At 37.0% G+C, this 13,192-nt stretch overlaps 1 protein-coding gene across 4 annotated transcripts in view; it reads left to right on the plus strand.

The window, feature by feature from the left end:
- LOC130419149 (disks large homolog 4) overlaps nucleotides 1-13,192 on the plus strand; it is an 81,164-nt gene that overhangs the window by 19,426 nt on the left and 48,546 nt on the right. For 2 of the 4 annotated variants that reach the window (XM_056745614.1, XM_056745615.1), the window contains exon 1: nucleotides 7,461-7,731. The exons of 1 other annotated variant lie outside the window; for it this stretch is intronic. In XM_056745614.1, the coding sequence (XP_056601592.1) occupies nucleotides 7,615-7,731 (117 nt within the window). In that variant the 5' untranslated portion in view covers nucleotides 7,461-7,614. Of the gene's footprint in view, nucleotides 1-1,947; nucleotides 2,085-7,460; nucleotides 7,732-13,192 lie in introns of those variants that run through there. One more of the 4 variants, XM_056745617.1, reaches the window with a different exon arrangement.

Genomic DNA, 13,192 nt, shown 5'->3' on the forward strand with positions numbered 1-13,192 from the left:
TGCATACAAATGCATTCATTTTAGGTTTAGTGATTCCTGTGATTGGGTTATTCTCTATATTTGATGTTAACCTGAACAATTTTCACTCTGTATAAGTGTCATTTCCACTGTCATCCCGTCCGGCCCTCTATCGTCTTATTATGGGCTGTTCAGAGCATAGTGGTGCTACATGGATCTGCTGTCTTTGGTTTGGCTGCGGGCACAGTTCTGGGCGACAGGACTAGCTCAACATTTGTTTTCTTATTTTGTTGCCCTTGAATTGTTAATGCTTCCTTCTGTGAGCGTTTAACACTGTTTAAAGGCCCAATGGTAATTTTTTAGAGGATCTATTGAAAGAAACGCAATATAATATAAACATAGCTATGTCTTCAGAGGTGCATAAAGACTAAAGAGTTTTTATGACCTTAGAATGAGATATTTCTATCTACATGCATCGCCCGTCCCCTAACATGGAATTCACCATGTTGTTTCTACAGTAGCCCTGAATGGATAAACTGCTCAACAGAACGCTGTCTCCATGTCAGATTTTAACTACACAGTTAACCTGGCCAAAATAATTCATGGTAACGATAACAATATCATTCCGATATCTGAATACTTTTAAAGACATAAATAGCCAAAATCATTCTATCAGTAAAATTCATCTTTAATTTAGTATGTTTTGGGCTTTATTTGGTGAATGAGTATCTTTCAAAATTAGGGCTGTGCAATGTTGAGGAAAAGTGCGATAGCTTATATATTGTATATATATATAAATAATGCGATATTCGATATTAAAAAAAAATTCTCTTTCTAAAATCAATTTAATTTAAATTGTTCTAAATGTATTGAAATATATATAAATAACCAATAGGACTGCACAATGTTAAGGAAAAATTATAAAAATAAAAATAATTAGATTATTGCCAAATAATGCGTTATGCACATTTGCTATATTTCGATCATTACAATATATATTGCGAAGCCCCACTCAAAATACAATTGGAGGTAGGCAGAGAGAGGGATTGGGGTCTCATTGTGACTCTTAAGGCAAATTTTATAATAGGTGCTAAATAGTTATGATATATTATGAAATAAACAGAATATGGATAATTGTGGGTTTTACAGTTATTGTCAATACCAGTATGTGACACCCCTACATGTGTACACTGTTCTTTCCTATAAAAAAGCAAAAATGATAAAAACATGCATTTAACTTTAAAGGTGTTTTTCTATACTGTAGAAATAAACATTGTCAACATATTGTCAACAAGTTAACAGTTTTTGTGTGCCTTAAATTCATGAAACCTCCCGGCCAGCAAATTACAACAGGTTTATTTTTATGTAAATTATATCTCAAATGATAAAGATCAGAATTTTTACCTGGTGGGTGATAAAAAATACAAAAACTTCTAATACAAAGTATTTTAGCCGAGATTTAAGAATTCAAGCAAACACCCCTCAACCAACTACAGCTGGGTTCAACGTTTATTACTATTCAAAAGTGTCAAATATATTAAATATTGACTGTTTGAACAAATGCCCAACATCAAAACGAATTTTTTTTCTACTTTGGTTTGTGACCACCTGTCTATACATTTTGGCATGGATGATAATTGACCTTATAAGATTTAAAGGCTTTTGCAATGGGAGAAGTCAAGAATGATTTGTTTTCAGCTTTATTAGAAAACCACCGGTTTACAACTACATAAATCCTGAGGTCAATGCATTGATTTAAAGAATCAAACAGATCAAGAACCATAAAACCGTCTCAAGAACCAGTTGTGTGTTCCGTCTTCCAGAAGCGTATATTACAACCTCTCTCTTATCCCTCCTCTCATCTCCCCCTCCCTCTCTGCTTTTTCTGTTCTGTTTTTTTCTGAAACCTGTTCTGTGACTCAGAGGTGGAACAGTCTGCCAGGTTTCATTGTGTTTCGGCTGGACCAACCTCAAGTCTCTCTCCGTCTCGAAACCCCCATACCCTCCCTTCCCCACTTACCCGCTCTCCGTCTCTTACCCTCTTTTCCCCTCGCTGCGGGCATTTTGGTTGTTGTTTGTGGCTCATGAGGGCTCGTGCAAAGCTTCCTCTACTCTGCTCCTGTGTGGTACGTACATTTTTTCCTTTAAAAGCGCTTCCCCCTCTCATGATGCTGCTGTTTGCATTGTTTATGTCTTGGCTGTGCTGCGTGAATCTACAGTGTGTGCGACTGTCTGACCAACCGACACTGGATTTATCATGTGATGCATGTGTCTGGTACACATACACGTGTCTGACCGTGTGCGTGTTGATGTCTGGAAAAACTGATAAATGAAAAAATTACGCTTGGAGATTGAACAGTTCTGCGTAGCGAGTCTTGGAGCAGAGAGCATAAACTGCATTTATGAATGGGACAGTGGTGCTTATTTCTTCATGCGACGTGTCTGCTTTGATTTAATTTCGCTTCTTAAATCTGTGTTTGAGTTTTCTAGATAATATAAAAGTCTACGTCTGCTGTATTGTGTCATCATTTATGACCAGAAGTAGATTGTGTATGTAGGTGTGTGTGTGTGTGTGTGTGCATCTGCGCAAAAGAATACGCTTGTAAATATAAGCATACGCAATAGATTGTCGTTATGGCAAAGTAAGTTTGCCGATCATACAGAAAAATGTGACTCAGTAGGCAGATTTGATATCCATCAAGCTCGAAAGCTTCCACCCTACCCGCCAAATCAAATATCTTCACTAATGTGGGCATATAATATTCATTGGCTTCGTACGCTACAATCCTGTAGAAGGAGTGAGCGAGAGAGAGTAAGAGAGAGAAAGAGATGCAGGAAGGTCGGCACAGGCCAGGAAGGTTAAAGGTCAAGTGACTGACTGTAGATTCTACCAAAGTAAACTTGTCGCTTTATTGAAGTAAAAATATCAATATATTTACTAGGGATGTAACAATATTATCAATATCGTGTTACCGCAATAGCAATATAAGTCTCAATATTACCGTGGTCACATGACTGAATGAAACGATAGGTCTTCCGGGCCTAACATAGAGAATGTTTGAAAAACAATAGATGGTACCTTTGGCAAGGTGAATCTGATGCAATTATTTTCTTTGATAAAAGGGATTTTTAGGTAATTTGACCCATTTTATACTGTATCTCGTACCTCTTAGCAACAGTTCCGAATAGAAGACAAAGCAAAGAGGTTATGGCACGTTTTCAAGTCATCATTTGTCATTTTAAATATCGCAGAGTAAACCGTACCGTGGATTTTATACCCACCCACTGAGATTTTGATATTGTTACATCCCTGATATTGATATAACAAATAATTTTAGGGGTCAAAATCAAACTATTCTTTTCACATAAATCTGTCTTGCTTAGCAAAGTGAACCCTTTGTAGGCACACAAAATAGCACAGCGCATGGGAACCGCATGAGAAATTCCATTCGTTTTGATTTTGGCATGCTTCTGAGTTACAGAATGACATGATAATCGTTCAAATGCATTTTGTACATTTGTAATGTGGCCTGTTTGGGGACAGTATTTGAGTCTGAAGTCATAGACGAAAAGAAAGACGTGACAGTTGATGGTGACAGTGGACACGTTTGACTGAATGCTTGCTGGTCCTGTGTGACCTCCAGATGATGAGGATCTGTGTGTGAGAGTTTCATCAGAAACGCTGTGATTACCAGTTTACCAAGTTGTGTTGTGTTGTGTTGTGTTGTGTTGTCGCGCCACCAGAATAAACCAGCCTTCACTCCATACACCGTACCGGTGTAATCTGGTTAGCAGACAGCTCCTCTTGTCAGCTGTCAATTTCATCTCCATTTGGAAACACAGTTTGTGTTCACCTGTGTGTATTCACGTGTCTATGTCAAGGTTCATTTATTTCTATAGCACAATTAAACACAACAGCAGTTGACCAATGTGCTCTACAACAAAAACACAGCCAATTTAAAAAGAAAGAAAAACAAATATAAATCTATCCATAAAAACAAAAAAAGTTATAATATACAGCATATTCATATATATTTACATGTGTATAAATATACATATAATACCTGCAGCTATAGCATGTTAAAAACAAAAAACAGTCAATGACCAAATGCCAGTTCAAAAATGTTTTAGTTAACTTTGATTTAAAAGCAGACATGGATAAAAGAAATCTTATAGCAGTGGGTAATGCATTCCACATGTGTCCTGTAAAATACTGTAAAATCATTTCTGCTAAGTCGTTCCACACCAAAGTTAAACTCTTTGGTTGATAAACTCGAGCCGAAGCCCTTTAAAAACAAATGCAAATGTAAATGCACATCCTGTACAACAGTAATCAATATGAAGGAAATAATAATTCAACTGTAATTTGTTAATAAGGAGGTGAATTCACTTGAAATGGTTTATGTATGCGTGTGACACATCGTGACTCCAAATTATGGCATTCTGTTTAATTTCAGCTTTTAGAATAAGTTCTTCTGTTTAAACCATGGGTACTTGATGTGATTGAATATTAATCATAAAAGGTGCTGAATAATAGTGATGTAATATTGCAAACTAGCAAAAACTGATAAGACATAAAGGCATTTATAATCCATATGAACAAAGTAAAGCACAACTTCGCTCGTTTTGCAACCATTATTCATAGTCCAAGTGTAACTGTCAATTTGATTTATTTAAGAATTTCTTCTTTTTTAAGACCATAATTTCACACTTTTTAGAAGTTATCTGACAAAACAAATCAAGCTGTTAAACAGCCATATAACACATCCCTGCCTAATGGAGCAACTTTACAGACTTCATCAATACCACACGGGTCTATTTAAATACAGAAGAAATAGTTGTTAAACAAGATCCAATTTTCAAGAGAGAAATTTCCAGATCTCAAATAAACATCTAAATAACATTGAATTGACATCTATTTAACCAGAGAAAAGCCTCCATTACTACCGTCTCTCAAACAGAGTGAAATATGTTATGTCATGTTATACTTGTGTGAAATCCATCAGTCTATGATTCTCGGAAGTCTTTTAAATGTGAAGCATCTTTACTCAAATATCATACCGTTTTGTTGTTTCTTTTCATCCTAGTGCATCTAGATAATAGAAACTGCTTATTTATGATCAAATAGTGTGTCATTAATAAATATTTCAGCAGTTTGATTTAAAATGGAATGCAGCTCTCTGTACTGTACGTACTGTTCTCTTAAATGCATTCTTTTCTTTTTTTTATCAGGTAGCTCGTCTTTAGATTCGGATGTGTGATTATTCAGTACTGAATATGTTTTGGATTATTATTCGCGTATATTTGTATGTTTTGTGAGATGTCTTATCATGACAGATATACACACACTTGCATCTACATGCAGCAGCCAGCCAACTCACTAACCGCTAGGGAATCCCCGCCCCTGCAGATGTTACTATGGCAACGCGCATCGGGCTAGGGAAGGAGTCCCCCTTTCTCTGCTTTTTCAGCTGGATGGGAAATACATTAACTACCAGGTGCAGAGGACTCTGCTCTGCTGCAAAGCATTGTGGGATAGGAGACGAAGCAATACACTTAATGGAGATGTTAAACAACGCACTGAACATCAGAGTACTGATGTAAAGCAGGCGTATAGTGTTTAGAGGGTTGGGTTCTTTTTTGTTTTTCCGATTAATTGTGTCTGTGTCAGTTATTCAATCAATTCCAAAAACAAAAACATGTCTTTTATTCTAAGCTTGTGTTCCAAAAAATGTTCACCCATCCTTATGTGCAGTACACCTCCTGTCCCGCAGAGGTCATCAAGTCTGTCAATTCACCTTGTCCCAGTGAATTTAGTTTAATTACAGACTATTTTTATGACCACTTGTACCTGATATCAACATTCGTCTCTTGTTTTTCAAAAGTCATGACAGTATGAGTGACACAAAAAAGTGATATCATTTAAGGGTTAGTTAACACCTAAAATGTGATTTCATAATTCAGATTTAAGTGCAGTGATAATACTGCGTGTCATGATCTGTAAACTGTATTGCATGTGTGAACAGCGTGTGTGAGAGTTTTTTTCATCTTTCATACTAAAGCTGCAGGCTGTGCACAGCTTCCGACTTTATCAATATCCATGGAAACTGAGAAATCCATTGGAATGATACACACGATCAACACACACACAAATAATTTACTGTATTCATATACTCACTTTATAAAACATCAGAATCAATTATTTACAGAGGTCATTAAAACATTAAATGAATTAAAAACCTATACTCTTTGTAAAAACTTGAAAAAAGAGAAGGTCTTGAATTATCTGTTGGGAGATCATAAAACATGCATTTTTCTATTTGAGGCTTAAATACTTTTCGAAACCTGTTAGCCGATGTATTAATCTGTTTGTAACCTGTAATTAGGTGAATGTTAAGTATTTGTTTTGTCCTGTATGGCCAGCGCGCATGCAGTCTTTGTGCGCTTACGTCACCCATGCGTGGCTAGTTTCGCACCGCAGTCGCTCCTGAGATGAATGCACAATACAGCTGACACGTGCCTCTCTAGCGCCGCTAGAATACAACACACCTGTAACGTCTTCATCAACAAGTGCTCGTTTATGAGACGCTCGTAATTTGTCAGATCATCAAATGATGAGGTGTTAACAACTTGTTGGAGCGCAGGCCTGGTTTCGCTTCCAGACTTTCTCGTGTCTTAATGGTGTGGTTTTGTGCATGCTCACTGTTTCCTCTGTTTTCGTGTTTTGGTAACAACGAGCTTTGGGGATTTAGTGACTCGCACCTAATCATTCTGCATTTCAGCACCATGGACAGCTCGCGGCTCCTTTACGCCACTAGAGGGCGCCACATACACGTGTAATTTTATAGACTTCTCTTGCATTTGATGTTTTCATGTTCATGTCCATTTACTTGAATTAATCTTTACTATGAGAATTGTATCTATTTTTATAGAGTGTCTGGGTGAGTGTGTGTACTGGTGGATGGGAGTTAAATACTTTTTTTGTACCAAACTACATTGGTACATGCTGGAAACCATAATGCACTTCACATATCTGTGCAGGGAAGCGACAAAATATTCAAATATACACAGACAGGAATGTATAGTACATTATAGGCTATATGGCAGTATCATTATAATATTTTTTTATATGGATGGTTTTGTTAAACATCTTCCAAATGAGTATTTATGAGAATATTCTTGTGCTTTTGCCTGCTCCGGATGAGGATGATGGTCTCTTTGGATAGGCTACCTCATGTTTTAATTTATACGAACTATATCCCTGCATAACGGCACGATGACCGTAGTTTTTCGTCAAGGAATATCCACGAGGGTAATTGTGTAGCTATAGGATAAGGATTTGGCGATGTAATCCCCTCTCTATCACCCTAATAAAGCCTTTTTGAACCCGAGTGGGAACGAGATCGGGTTCGGCACCACTAGTCGGCGTTATTTGATCTGTCTTGAGTGCGTGCGCACTGTCGGTGTTTATCGAACTCGAACTCCCCCATCACCGGGTCAAACCTCCCACTCAGCGTCAGTTACACAGAGGATGAAAGAGTTTCACTCTTGTTTCTGAGCACACCGCTGTCCACGCGCAGAGCGTTGAGACTCTCGTCATCATTGCTCGTCTTTGGCCACGAGCCGCGCGCCCGGTGATCCGTGCGTGCAGAGTCTATGGGTGTCGACGTGATGTCTCCTCCTCTGAGGAACCTCAAGTGCTTTTCTCCGGTGATGTGCCAGTGTAAACTCATATGTAGCAAACGGACGCTGTCTTTAATGTTCGGCTGTAAGGTAAGCACGGGGCGCGCGTCTCCTTTCCTTTAAACGATGCGGTTTCGTTTGTTCACGTTACATTTGTGCATTTTATCCAAAGCAATTTACAGTGTGAAGCTTTACTTGTTACCAGTAGGTGTGTTGTCTGGGAGTCGAACCCACGTCCTGTGCGTAGCTTACGCAATGCTTTACCACACTGAGCAATGCCAGTACAAATGAAGAGAGATGATGAGAAAATACATTTGGTGTGTTAGTGAGAGTTGGACATGCAACACTACAGCTTCGTTAAGATCCACCATCCCTTTACTTCCCCTCAAAAGCTCATTGTGCGGTTGGATGCCACTGATAGCCACCTGTCTCTCTGCAGCTGCATGCCAGAGACATCAGAAGGTCAGCAGGGATCTGGTGTCATATCAGCTTGGCTCTCTGTGGTCTTGCAATATGGCTCTCGACAGAATGGACCTTCTCAATGCTGAACAACCCATAAAAGCTGTCTGGACGATAAGGGGTGACACAGAACAACTTTTGATGAACATGTCAATCGTTATTGCACGACAAAAAAGATTTAGGGTAATAAATAACGACAAGTTTCTTTATAATTTCTCTATAATGGAGCATTTAATCACCCTGAATGGGGTAAGCTGTCACAAAGAAAGCCTGACTGAGATACATAAATACATATTGAAATAATATTGGAAGAAAACCATCCTAAAGATGTCTGTAAAAAAAAAAATTGTAATGCATCCAATCAAGCTTTATTGGTTACCCAAGAATGTGATAATATTAGAATTTGTTATTTGGAGAATGTAATGCTATGACTTCATTAGTTTTTTCTTGTTTACATAAAAAAACACTAAAAAAACACTAAAACAAATACAATTAGACTTTAAATCAAACCTTTATCTTGACAACTTCTCTTGTGACAACTTGCCTCAGTCTCCCTTATGTCTAGACAGCTCTGGAATACTCTCCACGTCCAATTTTAATTCCCAATTCAAGCGAACCAAATCTGTCAAACCCTTTTCACAATTTCTCTTCTACATGCGAATTGCACTTGTGCTGCTCTTGTTTTTGTTCTATGTCAGTGCACGGTGATTGGACCTGGATCGATACATCCTGTGTGAAGTAGATTGAGACACAGATAGTGCCTGAGATGACCTTGAGAAACCGATGGTGTGGAGAGAGCTTTGGGGCACGAAAACCCAGAGATAAATGTTTTATAGTCACTCTCACACACTGTCTAACCGTGTGTGGTGTCTGATCGTTCATATGTGCCGTGACATGTGAGATCTTCATTGTCATCGACTTTTGACAACTTGGAGGCATGTAAGGGACAGGAATTCATTTAAAGTACATTACCTTACCCAGGTTTGGACAGACTCGACTGAAATCTTTTGATGATCTTTAAAACTTTCCTGAGTTTAAATAACAATGGGTTCATTGTTCCACATATCAGAATAAAGCGTGAACATAAGCTCCTATAGAAGATTTATTCAGTTTTGAGTTAAAAAAAAGGCCAGAAGTTATATACTCTGTGTTTAAAGGGTAAGAATGTTGCCAGCCAGAAACTTTTTGTGAAGTGTTGTCCAAAGTTACAACATAGGTGAACACTTTAAGAGAGCCTTCTTTATTGTTTGTTGTACTTTTCATTCAGTAATGGTGAAAATCTTTCCGCAAAGAAAAGACGTTTACTTTTAGTTTTAAGGTAAGAAACGAAGTTCAAATGTCACAAATAGGCAATTTGGTTTAATCACATGTTAATATAATGTCATATATGTTATTAAAATATATATTTACATTTAATTTGTCGAAAAACCTGACAAAATGGTTTGTTGCATCCAGGTAACCATGTGCTATTAGTTTTTAAAGGTTGTAGTCTGGGAATAACAAACACCAAATGTCGCAACTGGCCAATCAGAATCAAGCATTCCAATGAGTCGTGTAATAAGAAATGATAGCTTGTCTTCTTATGAAATTATAAATCTGTATGTATGTTATTATGGTCGTTTTGGAGAACGTATTCACATTTTGTCTTTCCATGCTGTATTTGTAATTCAAGTATTCACCTGAAAACATGGATGAGTTCCAGCTGTTGACATGGCTTTTCTTTTCTCTTCTCTCTAGTTTGTACTTATGTTTTGTTCATTACATTAATTGATTTCCTCTTTTTCTTAGAGATATCTGCTCATCTCTCCTCCATTCTATTGTATTTATGTTCTGCCCCCGTACAGTGTTACTGTAAGCATCGTGTGAGAAAGAGTCCTCTTAGGACATTTAGAATATTTGCAAAACCAACAGACAAACAAGAAGTGCGACCAATAGTAATGATTTATTAAAAAAAACAAGAAATTAAAAATGGAGTAGCAAAGTTTCATCCTAACGGTCACAAAATGATAATTGTTCTGTGTTTAGAAGATTGATTGCATGCTTAGAAATACGGAGATGAAGATGTTCAATGGCAGCAGATTATAACATATTCATTGGCTGTATAAAAAAAAGATGCTGAAGTGAAATTAAAAACAAAGTTTCTGAACTGAAAAATTAATCGTTTTATTAAAATAATTGTTGATTATTGTAATTTTACACACGATCGTGCAGCCTAACTTACTGTCACTTAAAAGAAATGTGCCCTCTGCACACACACACACATACACGTCTGATTTATTTTATCCATGTGGACAGTCCATACGGATAATGATTTTTATACTGTACAAACTGTATATTTTATCCCCTACCCCTAAACCTAAAGATCATAGAGAACTTTTTGCATTTTTAGATTTTTAAAGAATATTGGGGGACCTCAATTATATTCCCAATGGTGACACGAGTTCCGCTGGGCATTCAGGTTTAGGTCCACACCGGGATATAAAAACAATTCCGCACTCATGCACACACACACACACACACACACACACACAGAGATTCAGGTTTTCACAAAGTGCACGATGAATAATGAATGATGTAGGATGAATTTCTTTCTGCCTGTCTGTCTGGCAGCTTTAAACTCCACAAAGAAGGCTTTAAATCGGAGGACATTTATCTAAGATGTTAGCTGTTGTAAATGATGATAGAAAAGGGAGTAAGTACATAAGGTCCTTCCGCTTAAGCGGCCCACAAAGATCCAACAAATATTATTGTGTTATATATCCAATGTTTTGATCATCATTCGCGTGTCTAATTGTTTCAGATTTATAATCCAGTGGCCATAAGAGAAGACTTATGAGAAGAATTTAACGTTATATATGTGTTATATATTTAAGGACATTTGTAAACATTTCATCTGAGCCTTTTCTCCACCAGAGACAAGCAGATGTGTAATGTAGACTACACCTCACGGGCTTCGGCTGACCCTCTCTTTCTCTTCTCTCATGGGTATTTCATGTGTACAGTTCTGTCAAACCAAGCAATTCTCTGGTGTGTTTGGCTTTAAGGCTCAGCTTACAGACGCTGATCATAGGAGAATGCTAAATGGTTTGTTGGTTTGGAATTGGGAGTAATCTGTGATCAAGAGTTGAGTCACATTGTGTGTCTGTATAAAGACAGGTGGGAATGCTTGTGTTTTAAAACACACATTGTAATGACCATTGGAACAAAATCTACTCCGCATTTCAGTTTATTCTGGAAAAGAACCGGCCACTTAGACTGAAGAATTTTGTTGGTAAGAATGTTCCTGAAGCTCAATTGTAGTCGGTAAAGCATTGCATCAGCCAACAAAAACACATTTGGATTGATGACATATGAATGTCCATTTCTGAGGACTCCACTCGCTCTGTTGCTAGCGCATGATGCATCTATCATTGTCTTTTTAAACTCAAATGTTTGTCAGTCATGTTAACACAAGAAGTACCTATGTCATCACTAATGCAGTGTTTTTAACCAGGGGGCTTGAGCCTACTACAGCGCCTCAACAAGCCTTCAAGCACGCCTCAAGATGACTTAAAATAAGACAAAACGAGCATTAAAATAAGCTAAAGCAAAAACAGAGTGTTCGCTCATTTACTGGCGTCCAAATTTCGAACGAAGTTTAATGCATGTTTTGTTCTTTATTATTGATGGTATACTTGAAGACTACATGCTATTGTTTGTATTAGACAATATTTTCATATTAAAGGTCCAGTGTAAGAGATTTAGCGCCATCTAGCGGTGAGGTTGCACTCCACTGCTCACCCCTCCCGTTCGAAGCACTATGAATAAGATGTCGTCACGTTTTCGCTTCTTTGTCAAAAGAGATAATGTATTTACGAGACGTGTTCTGTAGAGTAGTTTGTCTGTTTAGGGCTACTGTAGAAACAACATGGTGGATTCCATGTAAGGGGACCCACGTGTATGTAGATAGAAATATCACATTCTAAGGTCATACAAAACAACACTTCTTTATGTGAGGTCTGTATACTCCTTTGAAGATCTAAAACATTCTGTCAGGGGTGCCACGTATGATTGGGTTGCATTAATATATTGTAGATGGTCTATAGTATTGTATTGGAATCAGATTGGAATAGAGTGATTCAGGGATGGCATATTTGTGTATGCAAATATTTAATTCTATGACATCAAACACAGCAGTAATGCTCGTGATTGTGATTCCCGGGCTGATGAAGAGTTTTCACAATCTAGAATGTAGTGTGCCAGTCAGTCAGCTGGCGGTGAGATGAACGGGGATGTAATGGATACTGTTACTCTGCAGATATTAAACCTGCTTGTCCTCATTGCAGTGGAACCATCAGCCAATCGATACTGCTTTGCACCAAGACTAAACTGAACATGTTTTTATTAAGGCAGGACATTGTGTACTTGTGTGTGTGTGCTCTGCTGTGCATGATGGGAGTTTTTCTTCTTTTAAAGCTCAGTGGATTTTGCAGTACATCTACACAAGCTTTTTTTTAAGTCTGGTTTTATCATATTACAGGACATAAAAACAAAAACTTTAAACTTTAGCAGGGCCACACAGAATCAGCACCCTATTCATATTTTCTTTTTAGTAGTATTAGTAACAAAGTTATTTTAGTTTAATAAAATGAAAACTTTGAACTTTTTCCTGTTCATTGAAATCAAATCAAATATTGACCAAAACATGATTGGAAAAACTTAACTAGGAAAAATTGAAATGTTGCCTCAAGTTTAAAGCAGTACAATTATAATAATTAACAAAAATAAAATAAACCTAAAATAACAATTAATGAATCTCATAAAGCAACATTGATAATAAACCAATACATTATTAAATGACCAAAGCATATACCAAAAATGCTCAAATTTAAACTAAATTAACACAAAAACTAAAAACTAATTTATAATATTAAAACAAGTAAAAAAAAAAAAAAAAACTCTGATAAGGTCTATACTATTTATTTAGGCATTACAAATAATAGGCTCAAAAAAATACACATTGAAATATATAAGTGCACGTTAGCGTCTAAATGTATTTTTTTAAATGTTTTAGTGTTTAAATGCAACAAAGTGGATTATTACAAAAATGTGG

This window comes from Triplophysa dalaica, chromosome 4 (assembly GCF_015846415.1).
Source record: "Triplophysa dalaica isolate WHDGS20190420 chromosome 4, ASM1584641v1, whole genome shotgun sequence".
In the NCBI taxonomy this organism is placed as follows: Eukaryota; Metazoa; Chordata; class Actinopteri; order Cypriniformes; family Nemacheilidae; genus Triplophysa; species Triplophysa dalaica.